This window comes from Babylonia areolata, chromosome 27 (genome assembly GCF_041734735.1).
Source record: "Babylonia areolata isolate BAREFJ2019XMU chromosome 27, ASM4173473v1, whole genome shotgun sequence".
NCBI classification, from domain to species: Eukaryota; Metazoa; Mollusca; class Gastropoda; order Neogastropoda; family Buccinidae; genus Babylonia; species Babylonia areolata.
The window spans coordinates 23,932,207-23,953,336 of record NC_134902.1 but is presented as its reverse complement, the minus strand read 5'-3'; the positions used below and the strand labels follow the sequence as shown (position 1 = coordinate 23,953,336).

General features: G+C 37.6%; 1 protein-coding gene across 3 annotated transcripts in view; it reads right to left on the bottom strand.

Moving 5' to 3' along the window:
- LOC143301253 (nucleosome assembly protein 1-like 1) overlaps positions 1-20,652 on the bottom strand; it is a 31,686-nt gene extending 11,034 nt beyond the window's left edge. Inside the window, exons 1-16 of one of the 3 annotated variants that reach the window (XM_076615395.1) lie at positions 20,599-20,652; positions 19,211-19,258; positions 18,842-18,900; positions 17,287-17,419; positions 15,364-15,505; positions 14,871-14,972; positions 13,696-13,756; positions 13,276-13,346; positions 12,459-12,527; positions 11,660-11,799; positions 10,643-10,788; positions 9,619-9,647; positions 7,654-7,767; positions 6,740-6,769; positions 5,551-5,580; positions 3,683-3,730 (exon numbers count right to left, since the gene is read on the bottom strand). In XM_076615395.1, the coding sequence (XP_076471510.1) occupies positions 3,719-3,730; positions 5,551-5,580; positions 6,740-6,769; positions 7,654-7,767; positions 9,619-9,647; positions 10,643-10,788; positions 11,660-11,799; positions 12,459-12,527; positions 13,276-13,346; positions 13,696-13,756; positions 14,871-14,972; positions 15,364-15,505; positions 17,287-17,419; positions 18,842-18,900; positions 19,211-19,227 (1,155 nt within the window). In that variant the 5' untranslated portion in view covers positions 19,228-19,258; positions 20,599-20,652 and the 3' untranslated portion in view covers positions 3,683-3,718. The remainder of the gene's footprint in view (positions 1-3,682; positions 3,731-5,550; positions 5,581-6,739; positions 6,770-7,653; positions 7,768-9,618; positions 9,648-10,642; positions 10,789-11,659; positions 11,800-12,458; positions 12,528-13,275; positions 13,347-13,695; positions 13,757-14,870; positions 14,973-15,363; positions 15,506-17,286; positions 17,420-18,841; positions 18,901-19,210; positions 19,259-20,598) is intronic. The other 2 variants (XM_076615394.1, XM_076615393.1) reach the window with 2 other exon arrangements.
- Positions 20,653-21,130: the final 478 nt, after the last annotated feature.

Sequence of the window (21,130 nt, the reverse complement as noted above, 5' to 3'; positions counted from 1 at the left end):
TCAATTAAGCTATCGGTAAAGGAAGGGAGAGCATTTTGCGCTAGCCTTCAAAAAGGTGGGTAAGAGGAAAGACAGATGAGATAAGGAAAAGAGCAAATCATTATCAATTATCAAAATCACCACTTATGGGCTCCAGGACCTGCTGGTGTAGCATAGTCTTGGAATTCTTAAAATGTTTCTATTTTAGTATGATATCTGAAGATGTTTTCCACAAAAATAAATTACTAAAGATTATTCTACCAAAGATGCCATACACCAACTATGAAAATACATCTAAAATATAAACTTATGTTAAAATATCTTACGACACACATCTGATCCTGCACTACTTACCATTATAAACTGAAGATATACTTCAAAACATCAGATTTCATAATTCTGACTGACAGCAAAATATCTGATCTATGTGTACCCTAATGAAACCATTATCATGACAAAAATTCTAACCATCGAACTCATTTGCCCCATGCTAGTAACGGGGCTTTTGTTGTTGTTTTTATGAGTGTATGGATTCAAATTCAAAAGGCTTCCTTCAATGCCAAAAAGAAAAAAATAAAGTCATGTATCTGGTCATGCCGATAATCATGGATATGTGTGAATTACTATTTATACAAAGCAAGGAGCATCAGAGGTTAGTGACTAAGAGCTGCATTGGAAACAGTATTTAAATTCAGATTAAAATGAATGCACATTCTCCCCCTAATATATATCTTACTGAACTAAATATGTTATGAATATATCTTATTGACCTGGACCTTTCCGTAATCAATACTGAACTGAGCTGTCTTCCATTTCAAACTCCAGAAAGCTTTTGCTCTGACATTTTCAAAGTGCTCTCCAACTTACAGGACTGAAGACAGAAGTACTGCTTTGTATGTCACAGAAAACTGTCATTAACAAAACTGGGGTGGAAACAGATACTCAACTGGAACAGAGACAGATAAAGAAAGAGACGATGACAAACAGCAATTTCTAAATAAAATGTACCAGTCAATCTGAGTTGGAGGAAGATCTCCTTTCCAGTTTTACAAAACAGCAAAGCTTACTCTCAGCTCCCACCCACAATACATTAACTCAGTCTGGGCGATGGGCCACAATCGAGGCCCTAGTTCTTTACAGCTGTTTCATACGAAGTAGCCCGAACAGGGCTTTACAATGTTTTGAATTTTGGAGTGGCACCAAATTTGCATAAAGACGTTATACGTTTAAAATGTATTTGCAAAATGACATAATACGTTTAAAATGTCTTAACTGACCTTTCCACTTTCCACTGTGCGACCAATAAATGCTGTGTTTGTTGCTATGCAAGCAAGCAGAAGAGTATTTTTTTATGGTGACTGTTCGCATGAACAGTGCATACCAACAATGGCATCTGACCCAGTTTCTTCCTATTCACAAAGCAGACGATGATTTTTAGAGGAAGGAGCCTGATCACGACTTTATTTAAAACGTTCTGATTTCAGACTGTTTCAAAATCACTATACTTTCCTGGATTTATCTTTAATTCATCAGTGAGTGCAAATTCCAAACCAAAAATATGGATACTTTCATCATCTGGAAGATAGCATATGAAGAGAGGAAGTTTTATGTTTTGTCCCCAACTCAATGTGTTACTGATCAAACTTCAGTTCACAGCTTCTAAAATTTGTTTTTTGTTGATTTTTTGTACTCACCAAATGCAATATGCTCATACACGGACACATATAAAAGCTGTATGGATATCACATGCAATTCCCAGCCTTGCTTTTAAATTCTTAAAGCATAAGACAGAATGTCATACATAAACTACTATCTAAAACTTCGAACAGTTCTTTGCGAACCATCACTCCATGGGCCAGATATGGAGGACCTCTAATAACAATGAAAAAAATCAATCGTATGTCCTTGCTTTCAAACTGCCATTTCTGCCTTCCTCCCTTTGTTTCGTTTTTAAATTTAATCTAGCATAACTCTTCCAAACTTCCAACAACCTATGTTAAGACTTTACAGACTCAAAATCGGATGCATTTTCAAGTGTACTAGAGAACATTAAATAAATCCGCAAAAGTAATTTATTTTTAACATGCCAGGAATTAACAGGTCAACTGAGGGCTCCTATCTGATTTTGTTCAAACAGGATCTCTTCTAATGTTACTTAGATTAAACAAGTCAACCATCTTCCACAGTCATTTTCAGAGGGCAGAATCAGGTGCACTTCAGACACATTTTTATGAAGTTACACAAACACAGACACACATGCACCAACATGCATGTGCACAAATGCACAAACCACCACATCAACAATTATAGACCAAAATGAAAGGGAGGAGGGGTGAAGGTTGGGGATGGGGGACAATCATTATGTGTGACCATGTAACACGTCACACAGGTCTTTTGTTACTTCTCTTACTCTCATCCACATGCGCCTGCAAATACACACACATGCATGCATGTGCACATCTTGAAAATGTTTAAAACATCGATCAGAAAGCAGACAGAAAAGCACACGAAAGGGGGAAAATGCCATCAAATCTTAATACAGATCTTTTTTTTTCTTATCTTAAAATATCAAACTCTGTCTTTGATAAAGATTTGTTGAATCTTCGACATTTCAGTCACCTTTGAACCAATGTCTTTACATACTCTGCATGACATTATGCCATCCTCAAACAAAAGAAAACACAACCATCTGAACCATTCAACTTGAGAACTTAAAATGAATCTTTTTCATTTCTTGTGAGTCTACTGTGCATTTGGTAATCAGTAAATATATCTATATATACATATATATACAGCATAAGCGAGCATGCAACTAAGGTTAGGTTCCCAGCCTAGGGAGAGGGGGCCCATTTCATCGGTGGAAACTGGTGCTATGCATGTGCAGACATCCCTTGCAGACCATATCAAAGTTATGTGCAGAGAGCATGCTTTGGGACATTTTGAATTGACACAAAAGCAGATTCCCATCTGGAAAAACTGTTCTTTGTCTTTCCTTTTCCTGAATGGTTGTGTGAATGGCTGGTGTGTAAACACTTTGTCTCCATGCAAGATTCAGTGCTATTTAATCACTAATATCATTGTCATTATTACTATCATTACTATTATCTACATCTTAAACACACCAGACACTGCTGCCAGCATTTGAATCCAAGATCCCGTGATTGATATTTCAACGCTTAAACCAACTGGCTATTGCAAATGCTGACACTTGGATAACAGAAGAAACTTGCAATCACTGAGAAAAAGGTGAAGTAAATATTTTTCAACAAAGAATATTTCTTTATAAATCATTTAATTTTGCCATTCTAAAATATGACAGGTCTGTTAAGTGTTATGACTTGCACCTCTGATAAATATATGATTGTTAAGTATGAAAATACCAAAGATCCAGTCAACAACATGTATTAAACTAAGACTTACAGTTAAATGAATGAATGCATGCAACATGCAGCAAGCAAATGAAAGATGCAGTTGAAAATGATGGAAACACCCATGTATTTACAAGTAAACATGCACAATAATGAAAAAAAGTGACAACACCAGAGAATCAGATAACAACATGCAACAGATAAAAAGACTGTTTATCATCTGAACAGCCATAGACTCAGTCTCATGCAACAGATATCCCGTTAAGCAATTCCTTTAAATATAATTTTTAAAACGCCCTTTTTTTTCTTGGCAACAGAACACTGGGGAATCTTACCACAACACACACATACAGCCAAATTACCTAGGAACATCACGCCTGTTCCTAAAAGAAAACAAGAACAAATAGAAATTAATAGAATATTTTAAAAACAATTTTTGTGAATAAACTGTCCCATAACCAAAAAAAAAAAAAAAAGCAACAAAAAACAAAAAAAACAAACAACAAAAACTGTCTCCTAATTACATGAGGAAGGATGGCTTTGGGAAGAACGCACTATCAGGAGTGTTGTCAAAAATCAAAATAAAATAACACAAACGAGCGTGAAGTTCATGGTTTAAGTCACAAATGCCCCCAACCTACCACACCAGACCACATCAGATCAAACTGATACAGATGCTGAAAGTGCAGCTTTCACTTTGAATACATAAAAGGACACAAAACAGCAAAAGAACTGTCCCTGGCAATATTCTGCTGCTTTTTTTTTTTTTTTTTTTTTTTTTTTTAACTTTCACAGGAGCACTTTATACATACATGTGGGTACACTCTGCCTTCAGAAAACAACCTGAATTTCAGAGAGAAAAACCTGTGGTGACAAAATACTACATGATGCTGAACAACACAGGAAAGAGGTCAGCTGCAATGGCTTGCTTTGAGTGAAAGCCAGGGTGGGTGACTTAAGCCATCACCACATGCACAGTCTTATTCAAAATCAGGGTCAAGTCACAAAGTCCACAAATCAAATACCAACTGCTGATCATAAAGCACCCCTGTTAAAAATTGTAACATGAACAGACTGCTCAAAAAGGCATGTGCGTATACGGTGGCAATGCTACAAAAAGATTCACAAACATCACAGAGGTGAGTAATCATGGGCAAAACATTTTCCAATTATTCACTATTCATTACAGATAGTGGTCAGCTAAAGCCTTAACCCCTTGACAGCTGAACCATGGCGAAAGAGGTCAGTGTGGCGTGAGTTTGAAGTGCAGTTAAAACTAATTTTTGTGTATCAACAGCAGTTTCACTGATTTGCTGAACAAAAGTAATTCAATCCCAAGGGCAAGAATTCCAATTACAAAGAGGTGACTGACATCCTGACATGTAAGCTCAGTCAATTATCCCAATGAGGTGAAAGCCTGACAAGCATACATGCCAGCAGCAGTCAAGGGGTTAACCTAATACACTTAATCCTCTGAACACCAGAGCCACACAGTCCGTCAGGACCTTGTACAGATTTGAGCTCGGTGAAAATATCTTTTTGCTTCCAGAATTTTTTTTTTTCACCCTATTTCTATATTCAAAATGTGCCTATGTCAGTCAAGAGGCTTGGCAACATGTTGATAACCATCACACTTGACTACCATCCTTGTCTTTCCAATACTGATACCAATGCAGACAACTCTGGGAAGGAGCTGAAAAATCACACAATAACACTGCCTCTGCCAGAGTTTAAACCCATGTCTTCACAGTCATCAGTTTGTGACATTTACCACCTGACCACAAAGTACCAAAATTACAAGAAAAAAAGAAAATAAATCACCTCTTTTCATATTAACTTAATTCATCTCTTTTTAAGTTAACTTCAAAACATATCTAACTAAACAGACACAGCTAAACAGTTTAACATGAACATCTCATGAAAGAAATGAGACAGTAACAGTCAGTAAATGACATATTCTTTTTCTGCCATCCAATAACAAATAGCTTTTCTGAATATGTGTAATGAGTATCTCATTTGATTATGAGGTTCATGAAATTATAATCAAGCAATTCAAAAACATCTATATAATTTGTTTTAACTGTTAATGCTTGTTTGGGGGTTTTTTGCACATAAAAAAGCACAACAAACTATCTAAAAAAAAAATGTTTTTAAGCACAACAAACTTTAAAAAAAAAAAAAAAAAAATCATAAATCAACTTACAAATTCTTCTTCAAAGTCCCCTTCTTCATCCTGGAAAAGAGACCAAACAAGGGATATACAGTTGTGACAGCCAACCTCATTTTTGCATGCCCACATTCACCTCCAAATGACTGAGGATTCATACAGATTCTAACTCATAAAATTGTCTGCTACACTGATAAGAATTCATGATTTCGTTCATAAAGATCTTTCTGGGATCAGATGTACTTTGTTGTTCTTTTTCTGTTTGTTTGTTGTTTTATAATCATTGTTTTCCTTTTGAATTTAAATTCAGTGGAACATTTTGCTGCTGTGCTTTATATAAACGACTGATAGAAACAGCATATAAGCTTGTTTTTTCAGTAAACAGCCAAAACTATTAAAAAAATTTTTTTAAAAGATAACAAATGCTAAGTCATTTTTTACATATCTTACAGCTTTAAAGTGCTTTTCTTTAAACTTTAAAACCTGTATGAATCCTGCAAATATATAAGTCATCTTATTTGTCCACAGAACAACATCTGACCAAAAACACACTGTTATTGCAAACTGGAGCAAAGAACAGTTCTTTCACAGTTTAATCATCGATAACTGAAAGTATCTAGTCTGCATCTCTGACTACAAGCAGCAAGGTGTTGATCACTGAACAGGTTAACTAGTTGTCACAGTCATTTTAGTACTGATGAGGACTGCTGTCTGTGTCAAAGCGTACTGTCTGTAGTACTCTCCACCTGTTTTTTCTCATTCCCTGTTCTGCTGATTCGCAAACTACCTGATCTGACAAATCCATGCAGATATATGCATATGATGTATATACATGGATGCTCTCACACACAAATATCTTTAAAACATAAGTATCAACAAACGTGCAGTCTGCAATGCAAGTGCACACACACAAACACATTCACTATACAAGCATAAACGCACACACATACACACACACAACACACACACATACACACAGTCTGCAATGCAAGCACACACACATTCACTATATAAGTACAAACGCATACACACACACACAACACACACACATACACAAACAGAGAGAAAATGTAACACACACACACAACACACACACACACACAAACAGAGAGAAAAGGTAACACACACACACACACACACACACACAGAGAAAAGGTAACACACACACACAACACACACACATACACAAACAGAGAGAAAAGGTGTATCTCAATCAATTACATACCTCTTCCTCTCCCTCATCCTCCTCTTCATACTGAAACCAAGCATTCAAACATTTCAATGATGAATTTGCACAACACTGGTCAAACATCACAATGCAGTTTGTTACTCTGAAAATACCACATGATCCATTTAAATACAGGGACTGAAAACAACTCGGAAATACTTTAAGTATGTCTCATCAACCGGACAATATCTGAAGATGAATTGTACTGCTAAAATACAAATTTGAATGAAAGTGAACGCTGAGGCTGTCTACATGAAAATATAATGTATTTCATGACAGTGAAGAAAATTATTTTCTCAAGACTTTTAATGAAGACAAACACAATGCTATGACCTTTAAGATTTCTTCCATCTGAAAACACCCAACATACAGAGTATTAAGATTATAAGAACATACACATCATTACATCTTTTACGAGTGTTAACTTTAGTGACAGAGTTCAGACAGATTTTTAATCACAAAATCTTATAACAAAAAAAAAAACAACCAAAAAAAAAAATCAACAACTTTAAAACACCCAAGGCCAAAAAATTTAAACATCAGGAACCCAAATGAAATGCACGACATTTCAAGTCCAGCATTTCATCCACTAAGATTCTTTCAGGATTACGTTTTTACAAATCATTACTTTACCTTAAATTCAAATTCAGAAGGAGCATTTCACAGATGTGCTGTATCACTGACAGAAACTTCTTTTTTCTTTTTTTTTTATTATAAGTTAAAGTAATATAGAGGCCACAATTAAAAGCTATTAAACCCAGTGTAAGTTGTTTTTTTTAAAGAACTTAAAAACAGCAAGTTATTATACTTTTTTTCTTTCTCCGCCCCCACCACCCCTCCCCTCCTCAAATTCTTAAAAGCCTGAAAGAACCCTGTCACTCAAATAATGACTTTCTGACTCCAATACTGACATCACTGTCCATGGCCTCTCCTGTGAAGTACAGCACCGCTCGGGGCACAATGCGTTCCCGGATGAAGTGACCAATCTCAAAGTCTGCCGCTAGTAAGGCATCCATATCGTCATCCTGGCATCACATTCACACCACTGGCTTAGCAAGAAGTGTTGCGCTGACTACATTTATCATGAGGGAAGGAAAAGCAACAAAAAAAAATTTACTTAGCTGAAATAAGTGTGTGTAACTTGTGTTTATGAAGTGCTGTGGTGTCTTTGTTGCATGATGAAGGAAAAAAAACAAAATAGACTGCTGAGATGAGTATGTAACTTGTGTTTATGAAGTGTTGCGGTGACTTTCTCATATGACAAAGGAAAAGCAAAAGCAAAATAAACAAGAGAGGCAAGGCCTTCAAGACTCACTTGTGATACACTTTAAAAAAAATCCAAGCTTTTTATGTATTGAGTATAATTTCAAAATGTAATGTTTAAGATGAGAAAGATCAGTTTAAAGCAAATTAACTCCCCTAGCATTACAGAGTAATTTCCCTTTTTTACTATCTGCACCAAAACGTTTGCAAAATAAATAAAACTTCCATGCTTAGCAAAAGAAGTTCCTGTTTGAACAAAAAATGATAATAATGACTGCTCTAGCTCTTGGGTCAGAATATCAGATCAAAGTGCCAAGTTTAGAGAATACAAAAAATATAAATATAACAGTAAATGCAGTTTGCATATAATTAGGCTTCATTCTTTATTTTTTTGTGCCCATCCCAGAGGCGCAATATTGTTTTAAATAAGATGACTGGAAAGAACTGAATTTTTCCTATTTTTATGCCAAATTTGGTGCCAACTGAAAGTAGTTGCAGAGAAAATGTCAATGTTAAAGTTTACCAAGGAGACACAGACACACACACACACACACACAGACAACCGAACACCGGGTTAAAACATAGACTCACTTTGTTTACACAAGTGAGTCAAAAATGTTCCTGAGATGAGTGTGTGTAACTTGTGTTTATGAAGTGTTGCAGTGACTTTGTTGCAGGACAAAGGAAGGAAAAACTAACAAGACTTTGCTAAGATGAATGTGTAACTTTCTTTTAAGAAGTTTTGTGGCGACTTTGTTGCATGACAAAGGAAGGGGGAAAAAAAACCGACACTGCTGAGATGAGTGATTGACTGGTGTTTCCAGTGATCTTCCTACTGGTAAAAGTGTTCTTGGGGAATGTCGTTCCCCCAAGCCACACCACTTGCACTACCAACCCCTTTTCTTTAAACATCTGTACATACATGTGCTTGTGCAATGGTCTATGCACATGTCTGTGGGTGCAATTATGCCTGCAAATGTAGAGATTACATATATGCATTGTATAAAAACTCCCATGTAATCATTACAGGTGTGAAGACTTGACCACAACTTTTTCCTTTTCCAGTTCCAAGAACACAACACATTTCATTTGATTGTCTTCAATCACCAATATGTGTGACAGGACATTAAACAAAATTCCTCCTCCACATTTCATAAACAAGTAAATGAAAACAATCCCAACACAAATATTCTCATTCTCGTAAAACCAAACCGTACAGCCACAAATTTTCAAATTCTGGCAAAACAAAACTGGTGCACCAAAATATTATACTCCTGATTAAAAAAAATAATAAAAAAGAACACTGCATGTACAAAACTGGCGCACCAAAATTTTCTACTCATGATTAAAAAACATAAAATAAAAAAAGAACACTGCATATCAAACTAAAACATTATTCTCTATTTCTGTTAGAATCACATGGACACATTTTTTTCTGTTTAAGCAAACAAACAAAAAAACAAACAAAAACTCACAGGTAATTAAAAGATTCCAAAACCTCCTCAACTCCTCAAAGCAGACCATTACAAATTTTTCAGCTTCTGTATAATTTCAAACAATGACATGTATATAAATTTAAAAGATTTTAAAAAATAACAGAATTCAAGTCTCACCAGATCATCCTCGTTCTCCCCTTCTGGCACTGTTCAACACACATTACACCATGTTCACATATCCAAAGACATGACATTATATATTCATGCCAACAAAGATATCACTCTTATGTAAAGAGACATAACAACATGTTCATGTCCACAGTCATCAATTTCATGTCGACAAGCATTATGACATGTTCATGTCTACAGACATCATTCGCCACCACACCAATAGAAAACATGTTCATGTCAAAAGATAACTGTGTATGCAGCATGTTCATGTCAATGGACAAAAGTCTATGGAATCATGTTCTTGTCAGCAGACAAAAAGGTCAGACATTCTGTTTGTATCAACATACCGTCCATGTCAATAGGCAAATACCGTACCACATTTAAAGTCCCTCATCAAGAAGAAAAACCATCACCAAAAACAAAACAAAAAATGTCCCCCTTCTGGCTACCTCCAAAGTATACATAAATCAGTCTGGAGTAGCTTGTATCATAGCCAATAGTTCATATCCCCCACTGCCCTTTTTTCCCATGCAAGCATACAGTCATAAATCTTGAATACCAATATCACATCATACAATCCTCCTCCATCCCACCTCAACCAGGACACACAAAAAACACTTCAGTAGTATTTCTTAGAACACGACAATGGAACACTAACATCTCAAAAAGTTCATGCTGAAAATATTTTAATGGTTTCACTTCAACGTGAAAGAACAACATCTTCGCATATCTGCAAATTTACTGAAACAATCTCACCTGTGTCATATTAAAAGTTCTACCTCATCATGCACAACAAAACTACTCTTCATCAGTCTGCATGCTAAAACAATACCAGCAAAATGAAACAGGACTGTCTCAGGTAACTTACTGAAACAAACCCACACCCGTGTTTCCACTGAAACCAATACAAGAACTCTAGGCATTTTCTTCACCCTGAAAGCAATTTTCGCCCAAATCCCATGTCTTGCATGCTAAATCATATATAAGCTCTCAGCTGATTGGAGGAAAAAAAGACTGTGTAGAGACAAACCTTCCGGTGGGTTGAAGAAGTTGAAGAAAGAATCATTCTGTACAGTCTTGGTGACAGTGCGGGTGAGGCCTTTGCCTTTGTGTTTCTGTTTCTTCTTCACCACCTTCACTGTCACGTTCTTCCCCTTGTTCCAAGTGATAGGACAACTGCAAAACATACATTACTCAAATCATTCTCATCAGACAAGAGCACATAATGATCAATCTTAAAATGACCACAAAAAAACTCTTTCTTACTATCATGCAAAATTTGAATGTCAACAAACTCATCTCAAATAAACTGCAAGTGCCCATTCAATATCTCACATACACACACACAGAGTTTCAAATTAAATCCACTGGCCCAAATTATGGCACGGGGGATAAAAATCAAGAACCAAAATTACATGAAACAGAAAGATATCACTGTGACTCACACAAAATTGTGTTTAAGAATTGCATACACCTAAAACTTTTGATTTCACAATCACAAGCACCTCTCACCTCAGTCACACATCTTTCACAATCACGCACCTTAACACCCAACACGAGCATGTAACACAATCACACAACTGTCACAACGATCTTCACTCATCTGTTTCGTAAACAACCCAACACTCCTCTCTCACATATCTGACAAATCACAAACAACTACCACGTCAAACAATAATGCACACGTTTCACATTAAAGGTTCATTTCCCACAATTTTGTATGACAGCTGTATCAATCTATGATCATCGGAACAGCAGAAGAGGCAACAGCTGTCCAAATTATCTGGGCTAGAATTTGAATATAGTGGATAGTCTTGCCCAAGTTACATCCCCACTCTCTCGGCTAAGAGGGCTTCAGGACAGTCAGTGCTGGGATGGTCCCCACAAGCCGTCTAACCCCCAAGGCATAATATACAATACCACATAGTGACATACACACACGCACACAGCACAAACATAAGACAGTATTTCATATTTACCTCTCTCTTGTCCAAAGAGAGGCACACACACATACTTCTGCACAGCCTAATGACAGAAGAACCCTTACCCCACACATTTGACGATTTCTGGTCCTTCATATCCAAAGGGATCAGTGGGATCTTGTTCAAAACGCATAGTGTATTGTTTGGTCAGCACCAATTCTGTGAAGTACTCGTTTGGCTCAAAGTGGAATTCTAATGTGAAGCCCTGCAAGACATTCGCATCAATCGTTCAATCATGCATCGGTTTTACACGCACTAAATCACTGACTGCTGAAACTCCTAAAGCAAGTTCAATTCACTGAAAAACTATAATACTAGGTCTTCACACACAGTTTTTTTTTCAATAACTTCATATATACATGTGATTGTGTAGAAAGCAGTATGCATAATTTTTGGCAGGTTTTAATATCTATCTTTAAATATTCTAAATCACACATGCACAGCATTTTCATTAAGCTAATGGTTATATTTTTCATCCAGTTACCATTCTACCAATGCTGATAGTGGTTGCTGAGAAACAGAAACAGAAACACACACACACACACACACACACACACACAAACACACACACACAAACAAGGTTACAAGGCAGACTCACTTTGCTCACACACATCTTTTGAAAGTGGTAATTTGCCCTGAAGGTCCTCATGAATGTACTCAGACTGTGGATGACAGTGGAATGGATTTGGAGACATGATGCTCTGTGGCTTCTAAGCTTGGCATCTCACATGGAATGGTAATGTGGTATGTGTCACTGTGTATGAACACACATGCATGTGTATGTGCGCGTCACCTTGCACTAGGAATGTCACACCTGTATCTGTCCACCTGCCTGTAAAAAAACCATCAGAAACAGTGACTGACCTTTGTTTCTTCTTCGGACAGCTTGGCTCGGATGTCCCACAGGTGGTTCAATATGGGCTCATCATGTGGCTGAAACAGACAATGCCCCACACATACAGGCTGCAAACATGCAATGGGGGACATTTCCAATGACCTGACTACTGAACGTGTTTTGTTGTTTTTTTTCTCTTTCTCAAACCTAATTTTCTCTAAACAAGGAACCAAAGTTTCAACTTTTTGTTGTTGTTGTTGTTGATTTGCTACAAACAGCAATACAAATTTTGTTCAGTCAAATCTTGTTTGAGCCCAACCCTCTATAGTCTAGTGTCAGCACCAAATTCTGACTAAACTTGTTTGGATTGTTATTGGACTGTGGAAAACCGAAAATTAACTTTTCAGCAGACAAAAATGACCACCGAAGTCAAACCCTGGTAAAATCTATCTATACTTTGTATTTTGCATTGTTTCTTGCACCATGCAGTACATGTGCATATGTACCCATTGTAATAATCAGGGAGAACAGAAAAAGTCTTTAATTTCTTCCAAAATACTGATATCCCAAAGAACATCTTCGTTCACATTTTTCAATACATCTGTCACATTTCACTATTCCAAGTACAGAACTGTACAGAAAACCCAATTTAACCAGTAAACTCCAACAGAACATGTCATGACTATTTTCTGTGAAAGTGATGAGAATCAATTGCACCTGCACACACTTTAGAGGCAAACAACCTTTCTAAAGTATGCGAGACACTGAAATCACTATTGTTGTTTGAATAATGCATCCAAGGTTACTGAAATAAATAAATAAATAAATAAATAAACAAAGCCCTACCTGCACCATCTCCTGTAAGAGGTCCACATTCTTGAAGATAGTCAGCCAGAATCCAGGCACTCCTTTCACATCTGTTCAAACAAATGACAAATATTTCAAAGAAATAAAATCTGTTGGAAGAAGATGGCTAGGGTGAAGAACACTTGAAAAGAAAAAATTATGTCTTCTTTTTTGTTTAAATAACAACTAACTCTGGGAGGGTTTCAACTTGAACCAGGTAATCAGACTGTACTTGCTTATTAACTGCCAGTTTTGTGCCTTTCCCTGGCATGACTGCTGTACAAGAGAACAGCTTCTACTACCCAGTAACGTGTTCTTCCACCAATCAAACTCTTTGAAGGATGAAGAACATGCATCATTTAAAACACACACACACACACACACACACACACACACACACACACACAGAGACAAATCTACCTTCCTGTGTTGCATCCTCTTCTTTTGCATCTGTGACTGTAGCTTTCTTTTTCAGCTCATCCTGCAACACAACACATCACATTACATCCCCAGGGAGCAAGAACACTGAATACAAAAACCACTTACTGCTTCTGGCTGTGGAATTTTAAGTCAAAAATTCACTACATAATCTAGTCACTACCTGTCTAAAGTTTTTTTTAATTCTGTCATAAATTCCTCCAAAATGAAGCATATCTACCCATAAATGAAGTATAACTTTTTAACAACCACAGAGCATATGGCGGTGATGTGGTGAAAGGAGCTCTTACGCCTTTCAGATTGAAGAGTTTACAAAAGTCCAAACAGATCTGAAATCAAACACTAATCAGCATACCACACATGTTTTTGTTCTTTCATTTGAACAAATGATGGGACTCAAACAAACACTATTTATCTAAATGAATTTTTACCAAACACAAAGCTGTCATGCACCTGTTTTGCTTGATTGATTGAATCCACTGACTGGACACAAATTTCATTGGCATTTTGTTCTGAAATTGGTTGACCGATGCATCACCTCAAGTTTTTAAGTCAATGAAATCAGCTTTGACAGTGTTTTTCTTCTTGAATTCATACAGTTATCTGCTTTAAGAAAACAATCAATTGAATCCCTTTTCACTGATATTTTCAATTTAATTTTTGATACTCTGCTCACAGATCAAATCAATCTCATGCCGTCACCTCAACTTCTTTGCAAAGCCACCTGAGCATATATCAAAATCTGAAACAAATAGCTGAAATAATTGCACTTCTGCTGAAGGATAAATGCAATTTAAGCGGTACTGACATTTTCAAGTATTTCCCATTCCTGTGCCATTTACTTCACTTATCTGTACTGTTAGCTGTTGATCCCCTTCACAGTATACCAACAACTCCAGCACTGAGGTTGCACCCAATGGATTCAAGCCAGAAACCGTCTATGCAATATTTTGCCATGAGGGAAAAAAAAAAATCTTCAACCAGAATATTTCCTTCAGGGGCAGGACACACTGCACTTCTGCACTGCATCACAAATAACTTCCTTTCTATAAATAAAATTATGTGAACTCACACTTTTTTTTTCTTTTCTTTTTTTTTAAGATGTGTACATTCAAAGACTATGTCCAAAGTTCTGGGAAAGAAGTAGTTACACTTACAGCTAACTTTGCTTCATCCTCATCGTCTTCTTTCTCCTCGTCTGATGGCCAGTCACACTCCTCTTCAGTGGGCTCATGCCGACCCTTCACTACGGCACTGCGCTGCACACCACCACACAACACAGCACAGCAATGCAGCTTTGTGCTGAACAACAAATGCACACTGCTTCTTTCTCAAGAGCTTCCACATGGGATTCCTATCATAAATTTATAACGTAAGCGTGCAATGGCCATGTCACAGTAACATCTGCCACACATACTGTTTTACAAACGTACTGACACAAACACACACACATTTAGTATCAGAGTGGAAAGGCATGAAATTGAAGAACACACACCACACACACACACACATATACGCACGCACGCACACACACACACACAAAGATACAGTAGAATTTTGGGCACATTACATTAACTTATGAAGAAGTGCATGCATGCATGCATGCACGCACACACACACACACACACACACACACACACACACACTGACCTTTTCAAAAATGGAGGCATAGGAAGCAGCGTATTTACACTCCAGCTCATGTACTTCTCGATAGAACTGTGACTCCACACTGATCACCTCATTCTGAAGTTTCTTCAACGCCTTCAGTCGTCGCTGTACCACCTTGGGCAATCTGCCCAACATGACCACTTACTTGTACCTGTCTGCAGATCATTTTTCTGGGAGTGTGTGAATATTTGTGAGATTTTAGTTTGAAAGTGAGTGTGTTTATTTATATATATATATATGCGTGCGTGCGTGCATGCGTGCGTGCGTGAGTGTGTTGTATATGAGTTCTTGTGTGTGTGTGTGTGTGTGTGTATGCATTAGCATGCAAATATGTGTTGCTGTATGTGTGCCTGTATCAATAATTGTTGGCATCAACAGCTGGACACTACCAGAAGATGACATGCAGAGGCCATTTGAATACGGCTCAAACTATTCAAAGCTAAAAAATAACCGCCCAAATCCTCCACAATGACATTTTTAATTAGAGCTATCAACTCTAATTAAGTACAGACACTATGCTTAATTCAGCATTTTACATAAAAACTAGGTTGCCTTTTATGTTTTTGGCAATGGTAAGATCAAATTCAGATTCCAAATACGAGGGTCATTCAATAAATAAGGTGAATTTTTCGGTATAAGGACTTCTAATACAGATAGAAGCTTACTTTTTTTTTTATTTTTCAACGTAGTCTCCCAGCACTGTCACACACTTTTCCCATCTGTGCACAAGCTTCCGTATTCCCTCAGCGTAAAAATCTTTGGACTGATGTCTCAGCCAGTCGCTCACAACACTTTTGACTTCATCGTCACTTTCAAACTTCGTGCCTCTCGTGAACGCTTTCAAGGGACCAAACAGGTGAAAGTCTGAAGGGGCAAGGTCTGGGCTGTAAGGGGGATGAGGGAGCAGTTCCCAGCCCAGCTCGTTGATGGTCTGCACCGTTCGGGCTGCTGTGTGAGGCCTTGCATCTTTGGCACCCACCGGCAGCTGACCTTCGAGTAGCCAAGGTCATCATGGACAATTTTGTGTGCTGTCCCAAGAGATAAGCTCAAAGTCCTTGCAATGTCATCCACTGTCACCCTTCTGTCAGACTGAATGAGGTCATTGACTGATTTGATCACCTCAGGAGACCTCACTTCTGTAGGCCTTCCAGGCCTGTCTTCATCCTCAACACTGCTCCGTCCTTCTTTAAACAATTTAGCCCACTTGTAGACATTTTTTCGGCTGAAACATGTGGCACCATACACAGTTGACATTCTCCTATGAATTTCAACTGGTTTGCACCCTTCAGCAACCAAAAACTTGATAACTGACCGCTGTTCAATCCTGGAGCATGCTTCTTGGTCGGCCATCTTTGTTAATCGCCAAAACTCTCAAAGTTTTTTTTAATCTGCAAAACAAATTAAATCCATGTGAAAAAGAAGTAAAACAAAAAAAAATTTTTAAAAGTAAGCTTCTATCTGTATTAGGTCCTTATACCGAAAAATTCACCTTATTTATTGAATGACCCTCGTATATTATCATCACAAACGTAACACAGGATTAACTAGCTGAACAAACACAAATAAATTCTACACTGAAAAACAAATAAATATGTTTTTAATGAGCAAGAATTTTCAAACAAATGTACGCTGAAAAAAAAAGTTGCAAATTCTTAAAGTATGGCAGACACACCTGGAAAGAAAAAAAAAAAGACAAAAAAAAAAAAAAAAAAAAGATCATGCAAAAATCAAGGTTGCTTTCACCTCCTGGAAAGGCAGACCTGTTAGACCTGTTTTTTTTGGGGGGGGGGGGTTACATTATATAATGTACATAAAGCCCCGCCATAAAATAAATGAAAGAACTTCACCGCCACACCCTACCCAATCCCGCCCCCACCCCCATAAACCCCCTTCGAGTACACTTACGAGTGAATGAAGGCAGAGATGGAGCCCCCAGCAGAGCCCAGTTTGTCCTGTAGGGCTGCCAACACCTGCGGGTTCTTCATCAGCTGTGCCGCCATCTTGGTGGTCTCTGACGTCTGCTCCCCAGACCCCTCACCTGTTCCCCCAAACAGTTCAGCCAACCCTTGCCTTTAAAAGGAAATTTTCTTCTAAAATTACATTTAAGTAACATACTTACCGTGACCCACTAATGCAGACTCCGGCAGGGGTCTGATTCCTGTCCTGTGCAAACTACTACCCGCCTATGCGGAGAAAACAAAAGTAGCTACGGCGGATAACCTCCCGAAGTAGGTTACCTCCCCTGTGTATCCCTGACTTGCAGTCTTTTAATTAAAATTTCAAAATACAAATAGAATGAATTTGACAGGATACAACAAGAAGGTCTTCTATAAAATCAACCATTGTTGAAAGCCTCTGATTTGGGGGAGCTCAAGTGAAACATGATACATTACTGGACATGGTTCGTTCAGGTCTGCTCACATAAACTAAATTCAAAAAGATTTTGTAGTGCCTTGTGCCTAAAAAGTATCATATGCATTTGTCTATGACACAGTACACATGAGCATTACACAGACGTAGTTATCAAGTTTTCAAAAAAATGGTTTTCTAGAGTTCAAAGGTGAAGTACACACACAATATGAACCAAAACAATATCTACCTGGATATAATTACAAGCTATCTCGATTACATTTAACCTGTTCATTATCACTTGGTCAATCAGTGAGCAGAAAAAACAATGACTTTGTAATTCAGCAAAATGTTATACATACCCTTTTCTCAATGATCTGAAGCTATAATGTGAACTAACTGACCAGAGATTTTCCTGAGTTAACCTATTTCTAAATCATGTGCACCTAATTCTTTCTCTGTCTTTTAAATAACATCATCATTCATCCTTGCAGATGGTCTATACAAACCGAAAATGTGGTGTGGTGTTTCTTTTTTTTTTCTTTCTTTTTTTAATATCACCTTTCTTGTGTGTTTCTTATTCAAACATAAATTTTTAAATAACAAAAACAATAAAATTTTTATTTCAAATACATTGCTTGTGACTGAATTTTCAAGAGTTTTCAAACAGATTGACTCATAAATTCATTTGCTTCTTGTTGTTTCATTTCATGAGGTTCAATGTTGATGCTAAAACAAGGCCCATGGATCCAAGTGAATCACACTCAGGGTTGGGCTGTTCTGGACAAGGCTAACCAGCTCAGAATGCTCAAGGGAACTTGAACTTACATAGATCTGATTTAGTCTTTTGCATGCCTTCTCATCAAAGGGTGCTAATGTAGTTGTACAAGCAGTTCTGCAAATCTGTTAACCTAAAAGACCAGAAAAAAATTGCCACTGCCAAGATTTCATCTATGCCCCTCATACTGAAAAAAAGATAACTCATACATGGTCTGAAATAGAATGAGAAACCACTTCCAGTGGTAACTGGTGGGTAGAATCACTGAAGAAATATAATCTACTTTAAACTACAACTAAACATTTGTACATAGTAATTAAAATTCATGCTTACCTGCCCCGTCTTCCATCTCTTCCACATCTTCTACCTCTTCCTCACAATCTGGGGTCTTGCTGTTGGAGAAAAAAGAAGTTTCAATCCATATTTGATTCAGATTACAAATGTTGTGAATGTCACTTGCTTTTGTTGTTGTTGGTGGTGAATCAATGACAGAAAGTAACACCACATCCACACACACACACTTGCACTCATTGAGGCATGCGCACATATTCACCATTTCACAACAACATAAGCACAAACACATGACATACAGAATTATCAGATTTAAACAGAATTTAAATGCTTTAATCATTTATTATTCGCATACTATTTTTCACAAATAAAAATGCAGTAAACATACTAGCCAACAATATCTGAACCAACCTGTCAGGTTCAGCCATGATGTGATTGTCCACGGAGTAATATTCAACTCTGCAACATATAACGGCTTGTTACATCACTGCATCATTAGCCAGTTACCTTGTTAACAATAATGCATGCCTTGTTTATATTGTTTGAATTACTAAACAATATGTAAATCAGCCACACATGTTGTAATCACAATGTGCAAATACATGACTCTTCCATAAACAAATTTCACAAGGTTTGGAATGTTACTGTAAGATTAGTATCAAAGATTTGATCCCCATCCAGTCCTGCACTCCCCCCCCCCCCCCTCCCCCCTCAAAAAGCCAAGAAAACACCCCCTCAAAAGTACTGTATCATATATTTGACCTTAAACTCATGAACAGAATCTGAGACTGTGAGCGTCACTTGTGGTTGTGAGAGAGGGACAGACAGAGACATTGAGAAACAAAGAGGTGCACAAGTATGGGAAGGCAGTTGTAATTTCACACACTGACACAGACATCAGTCATGACAAAGCAATAATATTAATAAGAATTAAGAAACATCACAACACAAACAGAAGGGGTGGCAAACAGGGAAGGAGAAAGTTCACACTGAAATAGAGAGGGAGTCAGAGAGAGAGAGTCGGACGGACTGAGACATACTGAGATTATAAAACAATAATAATAAAGTACATTACAACATATGGAGAAGGGTTCAGACAGGGAAGGATAAAGTTCCCTCTCTCTCTCTTACACACACACACACACAGAGAGAGAGTTGAACCTGACGACCGTTTTCCCTTCTCTTGATGGAGTGATTTAATTTAGATAATTGTCTTACATCATCGTCACCTTCCCACCCGTCCCCTCCAACCCTGTGTGCAATGCCGGGTTGCGATTTTAAAATGATCTATGCGGCGCTAAGTATCCTTAGCGTTAAAAAACTGTCTTTATATTGTCTTTTTTTTAACGCTAATTCAATGAGCTACTGTCACTGTGTGTGCAACTGTCAGCACGGCAGTAACGATGAGTAGACGTCTGCTACTGTGGTGTCGACCCTTCTGCTGTATCTTGGTGGCGGATCTTAAATGTAAGGACAACTGGATCCAGTCTTAATTGGCGTGAGCGGCCTGTGGTTTTCCAAAACACACACAGATATACACGCAGTCTTTCAAACTGAAGTAACCAGCCTCCCCATCTTTTGCTGTGAAAACCAACAAAATCGCCAAGTGAGCAAAGCTCCGTGGGATGGAGAGTATACATGTGCCAGTTGTACTCTTTCCAGCAAGAAAATGGATAAAGTCGTATTGATCAACCTCAAAAACCAAAGGACAACATAAATATACCACTTCCAGCTTTCATGAAATAAACCTGTTAGAACAGTTGATGTCTGGTGTTGATAAAATATAGCACATGGCTTACCGTCTCTCCTCCGCTGAGCACGAGGAATATGGAGGTGCAGAAGAACGTTAGTTTTGTAAAAGAAAGGCCGAGTGGCTAAAAGCAGTTCGCAACAATAGTTGCACCCAATCAAAATGTCTGTTACATCGGAGTTTTGGGAGCACATTTTAGCCAGCCTTTCGCGCCACACGACTGGTGTGTTTCAGCTGCGCATTCACAGACCGTTTATATGAAAAACAAAAGTGTTTCATGTCGCCAGCCACCAGAGTATCAAAGAGAAAGACTTCCATAGAATATCAATCACGTGGGAAGCAAATTCTATCCGCATTTCACATTCACGACTTGATACAGAAACAAACCACACAAGGGGGTCACTGACAAAATGCAATGCACGGAAGGCTGCTGATAATTGCCGACGCAGTTTCCTACAGTACCTAATTTATAAAATGATTACATCGAACAATTTAAGGTAATTATTTCCAAGAGTATCACTCTTGGAATGATAAGGGAATAGTGCTTGTGACACCGATAAATGAAAATCAAGAGGGTTATC